The sequence below is a fragment of the Sinocyclocheilus anshuiensis genome, unplaced genomic scaffold, assembly GCF_001515605.1.
Source record: "Sinocyclocheilus anshuiensis isolate Anshui unplaced genomic scaffold, SAMN03320099.WGS_v1.1 scaffold985, whole genome shotgun sequence".
Taxonomy (NCBI): Eukaryota; Metazoa; Chordata; class Actinopteri; order Cypriniformes; family Cyprinidae; genus Sinocyclocheilus; species Sinocyclocheilus anshuiensis.
Window position 1 is genome coordinate 571,218 of NW_015557117.1, and position 15,544 is coordinate 586,761.

At 39.8% G+C, this 15,544-nt stretch overlaps 1 protein-coding gene across 4 annotated transcripts in view; it reads right to left on the bottom strand.

Annotated features, from left to right (window-relative positions):
- Window positions 1-15,544, bottom strand: part of LOC107677758 (nucleoprotein TPR-like) — a 38,979-nt gene that overhangs the window by 17,358 nt on the left and 6,077 nt on the right. For 2 of the 4 annotated variants that reach the window (XM_016472776.1, XM_016472775.1), the window contains exons 14-42: window positions 14,098-14,318; window positions 13,803-13,963; window positions 13,323-13,450; window positions 12,936-13,084; window positions 11,888-12,050; window positions 11,654-11,788; window positions 11,431-11,571; window positions 11,148-11,319; window positions 10,893-11,065; window positions 10,647-10,799; window positions 10,444-10,560; window positions 10,128-10,331; window positions 9,512-9,702; window positions 9,271-9,418; window positions 8,782-8,919; window positions 7,868-7,999; window positions 7,574-7,704; window positions 7,246-7,456; window positions 7,001-7,147; window positions 5,863-6,061; window positions 4,988-5,184; window positions 4,720-4,793; window positions 4,402-4,592; window positions 4,067-4,315; window positions 3,529-3,683; window positions 2,368-2,448; window positions 2,070-2,270; window positions 1,873-1,998; window positions 1,548-1,638 (exon numbers count right to left, since the gene is read on the bottom strand). In XM_016472776.1, the coding sequence (XP_016328262.1) occupies window positions 1,548-1,638; window positions 1,873-1,998; window positions 2,070-2,270; window positions 2,368-2,448; window positions 3,529-3,683; window positions 4,067-4,315; window positions 4,402-4,592; window positions 4,720-4,793; window positions 4,988-5,184; window positions 5,863-6,061; window positions 7,001-7,147; window positions 7,246-7,456; window positions 7,574-7,704; window positions 7,868-7,999; window positions 8,782-8,919; window positions 9,271-9,418; window positions 9,512-9,702; window positions 10,128-10,331; window positions 10,444-10,560; window positions 10,647-10,799; window positions 10,893-11,065; window positions 11,148-11,319; window positions 11,431-11,571; window positions 11,654-11,788; window positions 11,888-12,050; window positions 12,936-13,084; window positions 13,323-13,450; window positions 13,803-13,963; window positions 14,098-14,318 (4,579 nt within the window). The remainder of the gene's footprint in view (window positions 1-1,547; window positions 1,639-1,872; window positions 1,999-2,069; window positions 2,271-2,367; window positions 2,449-3,528; window positions 3,684-4,066; window positions 4,316-4,401; window positions 4,593-4,719; window positions 4,794-4,987; window positions 5,185-5,862; window positions 6,062-7,000; window positions 7,148-7,245; window positions 7,457-7,573; window positions 7,705-7,867; window positions 8,000-8,781; window positions 8,920-9,270; window positions 9,419-9,511; window positions 9,703-10,127; window positions 10,332-10,443; window positions 10,561-10,646; window positions 10,800-10,892; window positions 11,066-11,147; window positions 11,320-11,430; window positions 11,572-11,653; window positions 11,789-11,887; window positions 12,051-12,935; window positions 13,085-13,322; window positions 13,451-13,802; window positions 13,964-14,097; window positions 14,319-15,544) is intronic. The other 2 variants (XM_016472777.1, XM_016472779.1) reach the window with 2 other exon arrangements.

The following is a 15,544-nucleotide window of genomic DNA, read 5'->3' on the forward strand; positions in this document are numbered from 1 at the left end:
GTGGTAATACTAGCTTCACCTGCGAACATGCATAGAAGTTACTCCGATTCAATATTCATAGATTTGTCACTTATTCCTAAAGGCGCCATATTGCACTCTTTCATAGTCTAGACTTCTTTGTATAACCCTTTTTCCATGATGGTCTGAGTGGACTGAACAGGGAAACTGTGTTAAAGAATACATTAACATTCAAACATTTGGGGTCAATAAGATTTGTTTTAATTTTTTTTAAAGAATTAATAGTTTTATTCAGTACGGACACATTAAACTGATAAAAAGTGACAGTAATGACACGTATAAATGCTGCTGATAATGAAGATTTCAATTTCACTTTTTTTTTTTTATCTGAACCATTTATTCATCAAAGAATCACACTATAACAGTTTCCACAAAAATATTAAGCAGCACAACTGTTTTCAATATTGATAAGAAATGTTTCTTGAGCAGCAAATCAGCGTATTAGAATGATTTCTTCATATGACACTGAAGACTGTAGTAATATATTAAAATAAAAATACATTTTAACTGTATCGTTGAGCCAATAAAGAGCATGAGACTTCTTTCAAAAAAATAAAAAAAAAAGAAGTCAATGATGTATCCTTCAGGGATGTATCCCTACAGACTTTCAAATGGCAGTGTATCGCATCATTAGCACGAGAAATTAATGTAGGGCTGCAACAACTAATCTATAAAATCGATAATAATCGATAATGAAAAAAACAACAACAACGAATGTCATTATCGATTAGTCGCGTCTGCCCACCGCGCACGGAAAACTTCTGCCAGTCACATCAAATTACAGCAGTGAATAACGCATTTCTATGAACAAAATGCATCTAAAAATAGAGAAGCTGCTGTGAGAAAGTTGCGTGATCCAAGCTGCCCGAAACATGAGAATGCTTTATTTTAAACTTCTAGATTTTAGTCTAGACAGACTGAACGCAGTAAAGAGGGAGAAAATTAATATTAAGCGCAATAATATTAATTTTGCTGATATATCTGTTATTTGACGTTAAATTTAGGTTTGAAAGTCAACATGTAATTCAAGTATTTTATGATAATAACTGTAAAGGGATAACAGAGTGTGATTGAATATAAATGTAAGAGGTTTCTTACATTTACAGAATAAAGAAATGACAGTAACTGGTTACTGTGTTCAGAGTAAATGTGTGTTCCTGCAGAACATTCCTCTCATCTGTTAACACTGAGTTACATTGAGTTTTTCTTTACTATATTCATCATTATTATTTCCACTGTCCTTTGTCCATTTGTCTGTTTAAACTGTGCTTTATAACTCTTTTACACAATGTATAGCATAGAGATATATTCACCATACAGTACGTTTTCAAAGCATTCAGTTGGCACACTTGTTTGAAGGACAGCATTGGGCAGGATGTGGAATAGTGTTTTGTCAATTTAAAAAAAAAGAAGAGGCTTTTTATCTGATTAATTGAAAAATAATAATAATAATAATAGGCCAACTAATCGATTATCGAAATAATAATTAGTTGCAGCCCTAAATGAATGTATTGTGTTTGTTTTTGTACCACTGCTCTGAGAGTCCGCTTGCTTCTGGATTGAATCAGATGCCTCTTGACTCTCTTTATTGTCAATGCCTGGATCAGCTGCCCCATCACCCTGGCAACACAACAAAATCACATCAAAACAACCAGCCAAAAATAGTCACAATCATTTCACAGAAACTTACTATAAAAAAAATCTATTAAAAACACCCTCAAAACTTGAGATGCGATCCACTGACTGTTTGCAGAGACAGAGTGGCACAATGGAACAACTTGTTTTCTAGTAGCCAACTGGCTTCCATTACAACAGCAGCTTTATGCATCGGAGGGTTAGAAAAGTAGGGGTCACCTCTGCCTCATCCCCCTCGTAGGCCTCATTGGCATCTGCACTCCCACTGCCTTCATTACTCTCCTCTGCTGCTTCTGTCATCCCTCCATCACCATCTTCATCATCTTCTGCATCATCATCTTCATACTGCAGAAAGAAGGGAGGTTAATTCAAGCTGCTAATTACACAGTTTCTGCTTCTCTGAGAAACACACTGACCTGTCCAGGCTCCCCCTGCTCCTCCTCATCCTCCTCAGTGCCGCTATCTGTATCTATGATGATGACGTCATGCCTATACTCCTCAGATGAGTCCTGTCCGCTGATCTGAGACTCGGAGGGTTGGGACTCACTCACCTGATCCATCAGGACAGACTGAGACAAAGATTCTTCGTCTCCCTCACCTAACACGGGATATGCTTCCTGTGAGAGATGAACAGACACAGCCAATGCACTGGTTGTTCATTGTTGGGATGAGTGGTTGTGGTTATACTGTTACTAAGGGATAAACTGCTGGTACCTCACTGGCATCAGGAGGCTGCTGGCTTTCTCCTGGAGCTTCACCCATAGCATCATTACTCTCCTCAGTGCCTGAAGCATGCTGCAAAAAGAGCATTGCAGGATGATGTATAATCAAAAGAGTCTATTTTTAATTGCCAAGGTTATAACCACAGTGAGTGTTTCCGGCACCAAAAGTGCAGCATCTACAACAAAGAAATAATATTTTACACGCATTGAGAGTTTGTAAAGACTGGGTAATTAAATAGAAAGATGAACTACAGCAAAATCACTATACTGAAAATGTTTTAAGTATTTTTTTTTAATATGAAGTTAAGAACACAGTCTGAGATGAAGAGAATTAGCAGCATATATTTCCTTTGTAAAACCTACATATTCATTTTCTAACAAAATAAATATGGAATGTTTTCAAACAAAATATATTCATTTTAGCTGCATAAACTTTCACTTATGATGAAAAAATTATATATTTTTCATACTGCAATGGTTTATAAATAGGTTGATCAATGACAAGTGAAATGTGAACTTTTTCCAAACCCTCTTTACATTTTCAGATTTAGACTATTTGGTTTTTGATCTTTTACTCTGCAACCCTGTAGTTCATTTGATATAGTTTATTTGCCATGTCAGTGAAATCTTTTGGCTGTTTATAATGTCTTTTTGCATGCATATTCATGTTTACAAACAATTCAGTCATAAAAGTGTATCAGTGTGTGTAAGATAAAATGCTATATTCGTTAATGTAAATATATTTCATATAAGTGTTTGAGACAAATCTAACTCAGTGGGAAAAAAGTCTGCATTGTATAACATGCAAAGTCTCAGTTGACCCCTGGGTGAAAATTAGCCAATAACACTAAGCATCACTAAGAATGTACCATTTTTTTCTTTAAAGATTTTTTACAAATCTGAAACAAATGTGTATTTTGATAGTCTTAACTTATTCCCAAAGTTTTGTTTCCATACTAAAATGATACTAAAAATAAACAATGGACTTTAACATTTTTTATGTAGCTCTTCACGTTCAAAACTAACCCAAATGCGATAGGAGGATTTTTATAATCTCTTTCACAAAATAAGAAGTTGCCAGTTTAAATCAGACAAATTTCTCAACATATAACACAAGCCACTCTCACAAGATGACAGTTGCACATGTACGTACACTGCTCACCTCCAGGCCTATTCTTATGATACGGAGCTTCTTAGTGATGGGTGGGTGGGTGGAGTCGTCCTGTGTGGTATCAGTCACCTCAGTGGAGCTCTCCTGCTCTTCCTCTCGCACTCGCTTGGGCACAGATGAGCCTGCAGTTGCTGACATTGACAGAAGAACAACATGTTAGTCAGAAACCTCATATTAATAAAGGGGGTGCTGAGGGGGGGTCAGTGAAAATGTTAGGAGAGTGTAAACAGAGAGTGTAACAGTTCATATTTATTATAACTGTATAATTTATAAAATAATTAATATTTTATAATCTCACACTTACCATTTTGCTCCCAAAATATAAGTGGGTCTTTTATTATCTATTTGGCTAGTTAACATTATTTCTGACCTAGGCTAAAGAGCAACTTGTTTCAATAATTTTTCCAATGGAATAAGATAAATCAAGTAAAATAAGACTAAGAACATGTATGAACATAAATAGTGTAAATTTTGATCCCATGGCTTCAAATGTTTGCAACCTCTTCATTGTTCGTTGTACCTGTACCAAAGACAGCAGTGGAAGTGGATGGCCTCTCCATCTGTGAGCTATGTACTGCCTCCATAATGGTCGTTACTGGCTCCGGACTGGTCTGCTGCTGAGTGGGCTGCACGAAGGCAGTGGCTTGGCTCTGCTGCAGGCTGAGGATTGGCTGTGTGGCCTGTATGTTAGGGCTGGTGGAACGCACTGAGCCGCTGGTGCTGCCGAAGACAGTCACATGTTCCATTGGACTCTCTGTGGACTGGAGAGCTGATGGAACAAACCAATGACAATTTACAACTTATGCACTAATAAAGATATCCTATCAGATGTCAAAGCCTGAACTCCACTCATACCTTCCTGTGTTTCCACCTGTGTTGTGGGCATGACTGTGGCTGTGGGCGTGGTCACAGAACCGGGTGTTATCATTGGGCGGATGCTTGCCCTAGGGGTGGACTTGCTCCCTGCATTTGGTGAAGGCTTGCTGGGGGCAGCAGCAACTGGTGTGGGCTTGATGTTAGCAGTGGGCGGCTCGGATGTACTGGCACTGTTAACAGATGGAAAAGGGAGAGACAATATTTAACACCGCTAGAAAAAAAAAGATGCAGAAGTCTCACATTCATGGAAAACCAATTACTTCCACGTTGCAAAATTAGATGTATATGAACCATTACCTTCCTCTGTCAGCAGCAGGTGTGGGTTTGAGAGTGATCTGGCGAGCATCTGATGACCTCTGTGCCTCTTGAACCTGGAAAATTACTTTGATCATTACTGAGGACAAATACTAAAGCCCGGGATGTCTCTTGCAAGATACATAAAACTTAATAGTAAAAACCCATCAATGCAAAAAAAGTCACAGAACCATACATGTTTCTACATACTTAACACAGAGTATTTTTTACATACATTGGTCAGAGAACTAGTGCATTTGTGGTGCTGTACCTTGCTCTGGCCAGGCTCCTGAGCTTCATCTTTCTGATCTCCGTGTCTCTCCTGTTGCTCACGGAGTTCCCTCAGCTCTCTCTCCTGTCGGCTCAACCGGCCTTCATACTGGGACTTGAGCGCACTCATCCTCACCTCCAGCTCCTCTCTTTGCTGCTTTAGCTCCTCATTCTCTTTCGCCAGCTGCTCCTTCGCACCTAAAACACATTGGTTGTAGGGATGTAAGGATGTAGGACAATTGGATGTAGGATGTAACTAAAGGCCAACAGCCTCAAAAACATGATTTGCTACTTGCTAGGGAGCGGTATGTGGCATTAAGTGGAAGGACATCTGCATCCTAAAGAGCATTTTATTGGACAAAAATTTGCACATGCCCCTGCATACAAGAGGAGTTAAATCTTTCAGCCCAACAAAAGAAATACTGTAAATATTACAAAGAATACATTTTCAAAACATGTCCATTTTTAGAAGTGCACTAGCTAACAAATACGGAATATAAACCACTCCCATTTAGATAAAAAAAAAAAAAAAAAAAAAAAAAAAAAAAAAAAAAAAAAAAAAAAAAAAAAAAAAAAAAAAAAAAAAAAAAAAAAAAAAAAAAAAAAAAAAAAAAAAAAAAAAAAAAAAAAAACTGGTCGATTTAAAAATATTATCCCCGTTTTTCCCCACGAAAAGCATTTTCAATCTAAACCATCATATACTGCTGAAGAAATGGATCTGTTAATTCAAATGACAAAAAAACTTATTTGGTTCAAATATTTAAATCTTTAACTTGTAAATAATGGTCATGATTATCTGGATGGACTAAATTGCTTTGGACCATAGGAATATCAGCAAGATTAAAGTGTACTTGTCACATGTTCTGGTTTACTAACTGTTGAGCTGGTTGATCTTCTGCTTGGCACCCATGAAGGCTTTCTTGGTCTTCTCCTCTTTATCAGCGATCTGCTGTCGGAGCTGCTCCTCCAGGTTACCCTTCTCCTGTAGCTCTGCTCTCAGACGGCTGAGCTCCGGCTGCACCTGTGCCAGCTGCTCCTGCAGGCTCTTCACCTCGGCTTCACGTTCTTGCACCATCTGCACACACAAACATCAACACATGTTTTGAACGCATTGCTGACAGTCTCATTGAGTTTGTTCACTTCATCACTTTTATGAAGTCAACAAACACTTCATAAGCAACAATGAAAGAGGACCCGGTAAAAAAAACAAAAACAAAACTCCTCTTTAAACTCCTTCACAAAAAGCCCACTAAAACCCAAAACATTCGTCTCACTCCATCAAACTAACTTCACACCTCACTGTCTCAAAAGTTAATGAACAAATAACACTCCATTACTCTCTCACTTCCTGGATTAAACACTTTTATTACAGTTATATAACGTGAGCCAAACCAGAGAAGCCCACAATGGCGATGTTTGTGATTGTGAGCGGTGTACTTTTACAGCACAAGACCGGACATCCCAGAGCTCTGAAGGATTATACAACTGTGGATCTGTAAAAGCAATCATTTCGAGGAAACTTTAACCGTTTGATTTGTTTGGTGAAAGTTTTATTCTAACACAGACGTAAAAGAATCGTTCACCCAAAAATTAAATATCTAATTTTGGCTTTTATTCATATATAAACAATGATCTACATACATAGACCACATCAAATATGGAACAGAGAAGCTCAAACCAATGAGGTTTGTTCTTGTGTGTCCCACAAGCCTATTTAAGCTTCCACAAGAACAAGTGAGGTTTGATCATGGTTGATCTTATGGGTTTACAATGCATTTCAGACCTAATGAGGTCAACACATACAGTAAAAGACTAATATTCTACTAACATGCTCACTTGTGTTCATGTACTTTTACAGCATGAATATATGGCAATTCCTGCTTGATCCAATAGAGGGCTTCACATTTTTAGCCCCTCTAGATACCAATGCAAGAAAGAATTCTCACATAATAGTTTGTCCCACCTATGGGTAGACTTGTATGTCAGAGAAGCACAATAAGCCTTAAATGAGTACCTTCTGTATGCTGTCCAGCTGAGTTTCCAGTTCTGAGGTTCTGTTCTGTGTCTGACTCAATGAGCTCTTCAGGTTTAGAATCTCCTGCACGGAGGCCTGATGGTCTTCATGCTCCTGTGCTGGCTTAGAAGCAGCCTCCGCCACCATCTATCAGAAAGATGTGACACTCGGATTAATTCAGGACATTTTCATTGCTTAAATTAGTAAAAATGAAAAAAGAACAACCACCATAAATTCTGGTGTACCTTATCATGCTGTTCTTTGAGCTCTTCATACTGGGTTTTGTAACGACGGCCGATCTTCTTGACCTGCGTGATGGTTTTGAGTTTCTCTTGTATATCCACGGTCTTTGCCTCAAGCCCCTTCTTCAGATTGTCCCTTTCAGTGGTGACCTTCCCAAGGCTATCCTGCAGGGTCTGCACTTGGCTCTGAGCTGTTGTGATTGAAGCTTGGCTCCTGTTTGGTAGGCAGAGAATGAAGATTGTGGTGTTAAAACCTCTGGCACAAAACTAACAACAACAACAAAAATTCTCACATTTAAAAAAGTTAAATGATTCAAACAAGCACACTGACCTGGCCACCTCATTCTTGAGTTTCCCCGTCTCCTCTGTGAGCTGCTGGATGCGTTTGAGATGGGCCTCCCTCTCAGAATGAAGCTTCTTACTTTCCTCCTGATCACTGTCCTTCTGCTGACTAAGCAGTTGCTGCACAACCAATTAAATCACAGAGTTAGATACTGAAAACCACACTACCAGTCAAGTTTGACTGAATTAAACTGACCAAACATACTGGTGTTGTTTAATATAAGATTCTACATGTTACATTCAAGGTACAGAAATTCATGAATGAACAGTGAGATCCTGAGACCTGTGTTCGAGTCTTTAAGCGCTTGACGTCCTCCTCCAGGAGTCTCTTCTCAGCCTGTAGCATGCCACTCTTCTCACTCAGCTCAGCATTGGAGTCCTGCAGGGGCTTGATGTCTGCTTCCAGCTTACGCATCTACAACATTATATGACAATCAATGTCATACATATTGGGTGTTATTCTTATATAAAAACCCTGATAGTTAAACAAACATACAATATATTATACACAAATATGCACAGATATATCTGTAATCACACATAAATGGACTTTTATATTAAAGCTTACTTATAGGGGAGTAATGTTTCATGAATAATTGACTTGTTTTATAACAGATATAAGACACTCAACCTTTTTGACTTAAAGCCCTCCTGTTGTCCAACACAATATTTGAAAGACTACCCCTCTTATATTATATATAAATATTTTCAGGATTTTTACCGTAATGACAACAATGCTTTTCAAACAAACTAGGAGTATTTATATATTAATCATTTTGTAATTCCATAATTAAGTACTGAATGTTCTTCAATAAAGCCAATTGTTATTGAGGGGGGAAAAGAAATATGGTTTCTGTTTATATATTGATTCTTTGTGTTTTTAAATTAGACTTAGATTATTTTTATATATTAATAATAATTTATTAATTTAAATACTTTTAAGTCACCTGTGGTCCCCTTGGATGATTGTTGATGCCCTCTAGTGGGCCCCGGTGCCCTGGTTGAGGCATGTTGCAAAGCCTCTAAATACCTATAAAAATTACCTTGTTTCTTAAAACGACATTATTTCTAATTAATTGTAAAGAAGGTGCCTATAAGAGAGATTGACTCTTGGCCTCTGAAGAGCACTTAAACTAATGAATAAGACAGGAAATGGTCCTAAGGAGTGATGCACACAATGTGCTCTTAAAGTCTTGCCTTTGCTTGAGTCTGTTGTAGTTCATGCTCCAGTCTGTTCTTCTCATTCTTCAGCATCTTGTTGGTCTCAGTTAGAGCACTCATACTCTCCATTCGCTTCATTATGTCTTCCTGCTGTGCCAAGGTCTTTGTTGTTACCTGCAGATAGAGATGTTAACTGACTGAAAGACATGCAATTTTTAAAAAAATCAGATCAAGTTAGGTGAAGTGTTAAACATGTTTGATGTTAAACGCTGTCTCTTATCCAACCTAAACATGCTGCAGCAACAACAACAACCTACAAACAAACAAATATATATAAAATACAAATAAATATATATAAAAAAGAAAATTAATAAAAAAAACAAATAAATAAATAAATATAAAGACTGTTGGAAAATAAAATTGACTCAGCCAATGGCATAAGTTTCTGGCGGAGCTCTCAGTTTGTCCAACCAATAGCATATGTGGAGAAAGTTTGGGAAAACTGTTTGAAACACTTTTTAGGACCTGTAGCTTTTCTATCTCCACATTCAGGCTATCCTGCAGTTCCTTTAGCTCTCCCTCCAGGTACTCCATGCGCTGTTTATAGCGCAGGGTCTCCACCTCCGCCACTTCTAGCCGGGTCTCAGCTATCTCCTTCTCCCGCCGTACAAACCTGTTGGGAAAGACATGAGTATTACCCCTATCTTGTTTAGTATTGTAAGGCATTTTAACAGCATGTCATTCTTTGAGGGATGAAGGGTTTTACCTGAGAATGTCCAGGATCTGTTCATGAGATTTGCCCTCCTCGTTCAGAGAGATGTTCAGACTGCTCTCTCTAGCAGTCTGCTGCTGGGTGGAGGCAATTATCTTGCTGCTCAGGTTTTCCATCTGATCATGAAGCATGGTGTTCTGCTTCTGCAGCTCCTCAGCTCTCTTCTGTTCTTTAGAAAGTTCTTCCTGAAAAGAAAGAATACAGAAGTCGTCAACCAAGCAATAGCTCTACAAAGGCTATTATGCTAAAGAGATAATCCACACAAAACTGAAAATTGTGTCATCATTTACTGAAGTCATTCCAAACTTGCATGACTTTTTGTTCTGTGGAACACAAAATAAGATATTTTGAAAAATGTCGAGAACTAAACATCCTCGGTTCCAATTTACTTCCATTGTATGGACAAAATAAAAAAAATTTTTAAAAATCGATGGGCACCAAAGCTGTTTGGTTATAAACATTACTCAAAATATATTTTGTGTTCAGCAGAAGAAAGAAATGCATACAGGTATTTCATTTATGATGATCTCTAAGGCTCTCTTACATCTTTATGCATAAGCCAGTTCCTTTTTACAAAATTCTTCTACCTTTTCCAACCACAAGATTTTACCTTCAGTCTCTTTTCTTTTTGTTCCCAGTCCACACGGCCCTGATGCAGCTCAGATGCAGCTTTCTGAGCCTTCTCCTCAAGCTGCTTCAAGGTCTGTACTGACTGCTGTCCCTGTTTCTTGGCGGCCTGTAGGGCTTCCACATCTGCAGCATGCAGCATGAGCTCTCGCTCGTATTTATTCTGAGCCTCTGCAGCCAGTTTAGCCTGGGGCCCAAAATACGACACAGGTGAGTAAACATCCAAGAAAATCAGTGGGTAGTTGTGTGAAAAAAAAAAAAAACAATTAGCTGATTTGATCCAGGAGTGTCACACTCGCCTGTAGTTTGCTGTCCTGAGTGGCTCTCTGCTCCTGGGCCACTGCTTCCACAGCTCTCTGGAGGGCATCCTGCAGCTCCGTCTGCATGTCTGTCATGCTCCTTTTCAGTTCCTTCACCTAAACAAATGGTTTCAATCTTCAGAACTTTCCTATTCAGATAAACTCCAAAAAACATGGACGTGCCGTCCATGTGTGTTCCATACCCGTTCTTCAATGCTCTCCACAGCTTTCATCTTCTCCTCCTGGAGCTCTAGCTTTTCCTTTTCTGCTTCCACCAGCCGGGCTTCCAGCTGCTGGTTCAACTCCCGCGCTGTCTTCAGCTGGCTGTCAGTGGAGGTCCGTGCCTGCTCAGCCAACTATAAGTAAAATAAATGGGGGAAATTTGTTTCATACTGTGTCACATAGGACTTGCAGTAAAAACAATTGGACGGGTTGAAGCAGATTAATACCTGCTTCTCTTTGTTTACAGACTCCTCTAAGCTGAGCACCATGGATCTGTACTGCTCTAGGTTGGTGTTGGCATTCTTCAAACGCTCCTTCAGGTCAGAGTTCTGTTCTTCGGCCTGCTGTAGACATGAACGGAGCTCATCCACCTCTTGTTGAGGAACACCAGGAGCTGAAACTGCACATAAAATTACCTTGAGTTACACAGCACTGGAAAATATATGACACTCATGATTTCATCTTCTAACTTCTATGTTTACCTCTGGGTAATGTCCTGACAGGCTGCTTAGGCGCTGTGCTCTGGTTCTCGTTGTTGTTCAGTTGCCGTCTCATGGAGGTGACCTGCTGTTCAGCAGTTCTTAGCAGCTCTTTAGTCTTCTGATGTAGTGTTATCTGTGCCTCCAACTGCTTCTTAGCCTGTAGCAGCTGAGTCTAGTCAATAGAAATTAGGGAAATTAGTCTTTCAGGTGTAGACAGTTCCACCAAGTAGTTGACAACTGAAAATCACCCCTACTAAAATGGAAGTGAATATTACAAGCTTACGTCTTGGTGGCGTTCCAGTGCGTGTCTCCGTTCCACCTCCTGTTCCAGCTTCTTCTTAAGCTGGACGATCTCTTTCTCCAGACGTTGAATCTGGTTATTGTAGCGCTGCTTGGCCTCCGTCTCAGAGCGTTCCATGGTAAGCTGTGACATAATGAGGAAGTTAATAGGAGAAAAGAGAAGAGTGATTTTAAAAAGTTGGTTGGGATATGTGGACAAACTGTACCTGAATAGATTTGAGATTGGTAAGCAGGAGGTTCTGGCCCCGCTGCTCAGTAAGGACAGACTCTTTCTCCTGGGCCAGTCTGTTCTCCACTTGCTTCAGAATGTCTCTTTCCTTACGGATGTTCTCAATGCGCAACTGGCAGAAAGAGGGAGAAAAAAAATATATATATACAAAACTGAATACCAGCTGAATAGTTTGCTGACAGTCTATTCAGTGCATTGACCTTTCTCTTACCTCAGCCATGGCTAGTTTCTCATTGGCCTCTCTTAGATCTTGAGTCATTGTGTGAATGATTTGCTCATGTCTCTGATGAGTGGCAGTCATCTTTTGATTCTTCTCACGGTGGGCTTCAATCTCTCGTCTAAAGCCATTCACATTGTCCTGAAGCATGTCATACCTGCCAGGGACCAATTCAGATTTTAAGTATTTAATCCTTTATAAATGTGAGTTGGAATTTGAAATGAAATAACTATTCAAAAATGTTCATTTTGTCAATTCGATTTGTATTTTGACATACACCACTACAAAAAAACTCAGTGTTTTTTATGTTATGGTTTTATATAGTTCATAATATATAGTTATAAAGCTATGTAGTTTATAAAGTCTGCAAAATTTTTGCACCAAAAAAGGTCCAATATCTGTAAAAATTGTAATTTCCATCCTCATTGTCACTCTTTGTGAAAAACAGTCAAATTCAAGGGACGCTGCGTCTTACAGAAATGGAAGTAAATACCTACTGCCCACTGTGTGTTTTGATGCTTAAGATGGGACGTGCTGTGATAGAGTGTATATGTTTAAGCCCGACGAGACAAACATGAGTTATTTAGGACACACCTCCTTGATTACATTCGATGATGATGCATGTTAAGGGGCATGTCGAAGAGAATCATCACAAGTCTCTGGATTTCAAACCCATGCATTTCACAAGGGTAGAAAAAGAATAATTCATTCATGGACTGGGGAGTTAGTTTTGTGTTCTAAAACTTGCAGTCTGTTTTTATTGTAAGCAACTTCTTATATATCAAGAACATTTTGATTCACCTATTTACTATTTTGGAAAACCAATGTGCATGTTACGTGTATGAAAAGTTGACAAAAGAAAAAAATAATTAAATAAAAAGAAAACGAAGATGAAAGCCAAAATACCACATGCAATAAATGGTATACATGTAGCTATGGCATTACCTTGTTTTGCTCAGGTTAGAGTGAGGTAAAAACATTAAAATCCAACTTAAATTCATAATGCCAGCAAAGTGAGTTATTTCAGGAAAGTTGTGCTCACCGTTTAAAGGCGAACTCCAGCTGAGAGGAAAGTTTAGCCTTTTGTGAGAGCAGGTCAGACACTTGACCATGAAGCCTCTCAATCTGTTCGTTCAGAAGCTTGTCGTTTTCTGCCTTCTCCTTTTTATATGTTGTAAAGGCATCATTAAGCTATGAGGAGAAAACGTTCAGTTTAATGCTTAATACTGAATGTCCAAATGAGATTTGTGTTTGAGTCATTTTTAGGGAATACTTCACCCAATAATGAAAACTGTAATAATTTACTCATTTATGTCATTCCAAACCTCCATTCAACAAAAGCATACACGATTGGAATAAAATGACATTTCATTTTTTAACTAACCTTTTGAAGGAGAGAAGAGAACCGAAGCAAGTCAATATGTCTAACCTGTTTAAGTGCTGCTTTAGCCTGAGTTGCCTGGACAGATTCTGCAGCTGCAGCCCTCAGGGGTGTAGATCTGGTGGCCATGGGTCCTGGCCTGCTGGCAGTGGTGGATTGAGATCCAGCATCTGAACCTGAACACAACCACAGGCAAACGAGTTACACTTAAGTTAACACTTGGGTTAAAAGGTAAAAAAAAAAGAGAGGCAGTTTTGTCTAAAGGGTCAAATTTCACCCTCTGGTGGAAGCTCGACTCCAGCTGTCTGCACAAGGATACGGTACATGTCTCGTAGCCGGATTAGAAAACTTGTGTTTACGATAATTCCGAAAGCACGTGAAGGCAGCATAGGCGTGCTCCGGCCCGGAACGTAAGGTGCAATGTGAGTGCAGGCCAGCGGGGGAGTGGGGAGGGGGGATAATCGCGCTCGGGCTCGATTCAAGGCAACCGTGCCTAGTGTGAGTACACCCTAAAGGGTAAATTTTCACCCTGTGGTGGAAGCTCGACTCCAGCTGTCTGCAACAGGATACGGTACATGTCTCGTTGCCGGGTGGCAGAGTCAGCCAGCTGCTTCTGGTGGTTTAGCTGCTCCTTGATCTGCTCCAGCTCCTTCTGAACCTTCTCTAGACTCTGTTCCAACTCTGTTTGCCTGAGAGAACATATGTTTTTTGTTGTTGTTGTTTTTTACTGATTTTCATGGTGTTACTGCAGAATAGCAGGGCAATGTATGTGTTGGAAGATCTTTTCTAAGATGAACACTAAAGTAAGGTAGATGGTCAGTACCTGGCAGTCTTAGCTTGGTTCTGGTCCCTCTCTCTCTGCTCCTCCAGATCTCTGATCTGGGCCAGTATGTTCTGGTTTTGCTGCTGAAGCTCTTGGACGCTGCGGAAAGCCACCTGCCGTGAGCCCTGGACCTCAGAGCTGCTGCTCACAGCCGAGCTCACGTCCTCACGCACCACCTGGTTACCACGTGCTTCCTCCACCTCCACTAGCAGCACATGTACCTGAATCATGACAAAAAAAAATTGTGGAATGTAGACTGTTATAAGAATTACTGTGCTGTCTGAGGCTGAGACTAGGTGTTAATAGGAGTGTGTGATACTGACAAATATATATATATATATATATATATACACACACACACAAATTGATTTAAGTAATACATTTACATATACAGTATACAGATACACAACACATCAGGCAAAACATTATGACCACTGACAGGTGAAGTGAATTACACTGATTATCTCCTCATCACGGCACCTGTTAGTAGGTGGAATATATTAGGCAGCAAGTGAACATTTTGTCCTCAAAGTTGATGTGTTAGAAGCAGGAAAAATGGGCAAGCCTAAGGATTTAAGCGAGTTTGACAAGGGCCAAATTGTGATGGCTAGACGACTGGGTCAGAGCATCTCAAAAACTGTAGCTCTTGTGGGGTGTTCCCAGTCTGCAGTGGTCAGTTTCTATCGAAAGTGGTCCAAGGAAGGAACAGTGGTGAACCAGCGACAGGGTCATGGGCAGCCAAGGCTCAGTGATGCACGTGGGGAGCGAAGGCTGGCCCTGCACAGTGCATCGCAGTTTGTTGCGTATGGGGCTGCTTAGCTGCAGACCAGTCAGGGTGCCCATGCTGACCCCTGTCCACCGCCGAAAGCGCCAACAGTGGGCATGTGAGCATCAGAACTGGACCACAGAGCAAAGGAAGAAGGTGACCTGGTCTGAAAAATCATATTTTCTTTTACATCAGAATGCACTATGGGAAGAAGGCAAGCCGGCAGAGGCAGTGTGATGCTTTGGGCAATGTTCTGCTGGAGGACCAACACAATATAAGGAAGGTGGTCATTATGTTATGCCTGATCTGTGTATAGATATGAAACACCACTGTGTGTTGCTCGAAGACACATAATGTTTCTTGTGTGATCTTGTGTTGCAGCTTTGTTGGACACACTTTTCATTTGAGAGATAGAGCGGAAACAGACAATATTGACAACATTGTGACTGAAAAGTAACTCACAATAATAATTTATAGATTTTTTACAACAGTTCAATAATCTAGGGGTGCTCCGAGATTTTTGAGGCCGATCACCGATCGCCGATCACAGAAAGCAGTATCTGCCGATACCGATCCCCATCTTCGATCTTTTTAAAGCCTTCTTTTTATAATTTATAACTATTTATAGTGATACTCCAATCAGGATTTTTAGACATTTATTCAGGGCCTGAATTTCATTTT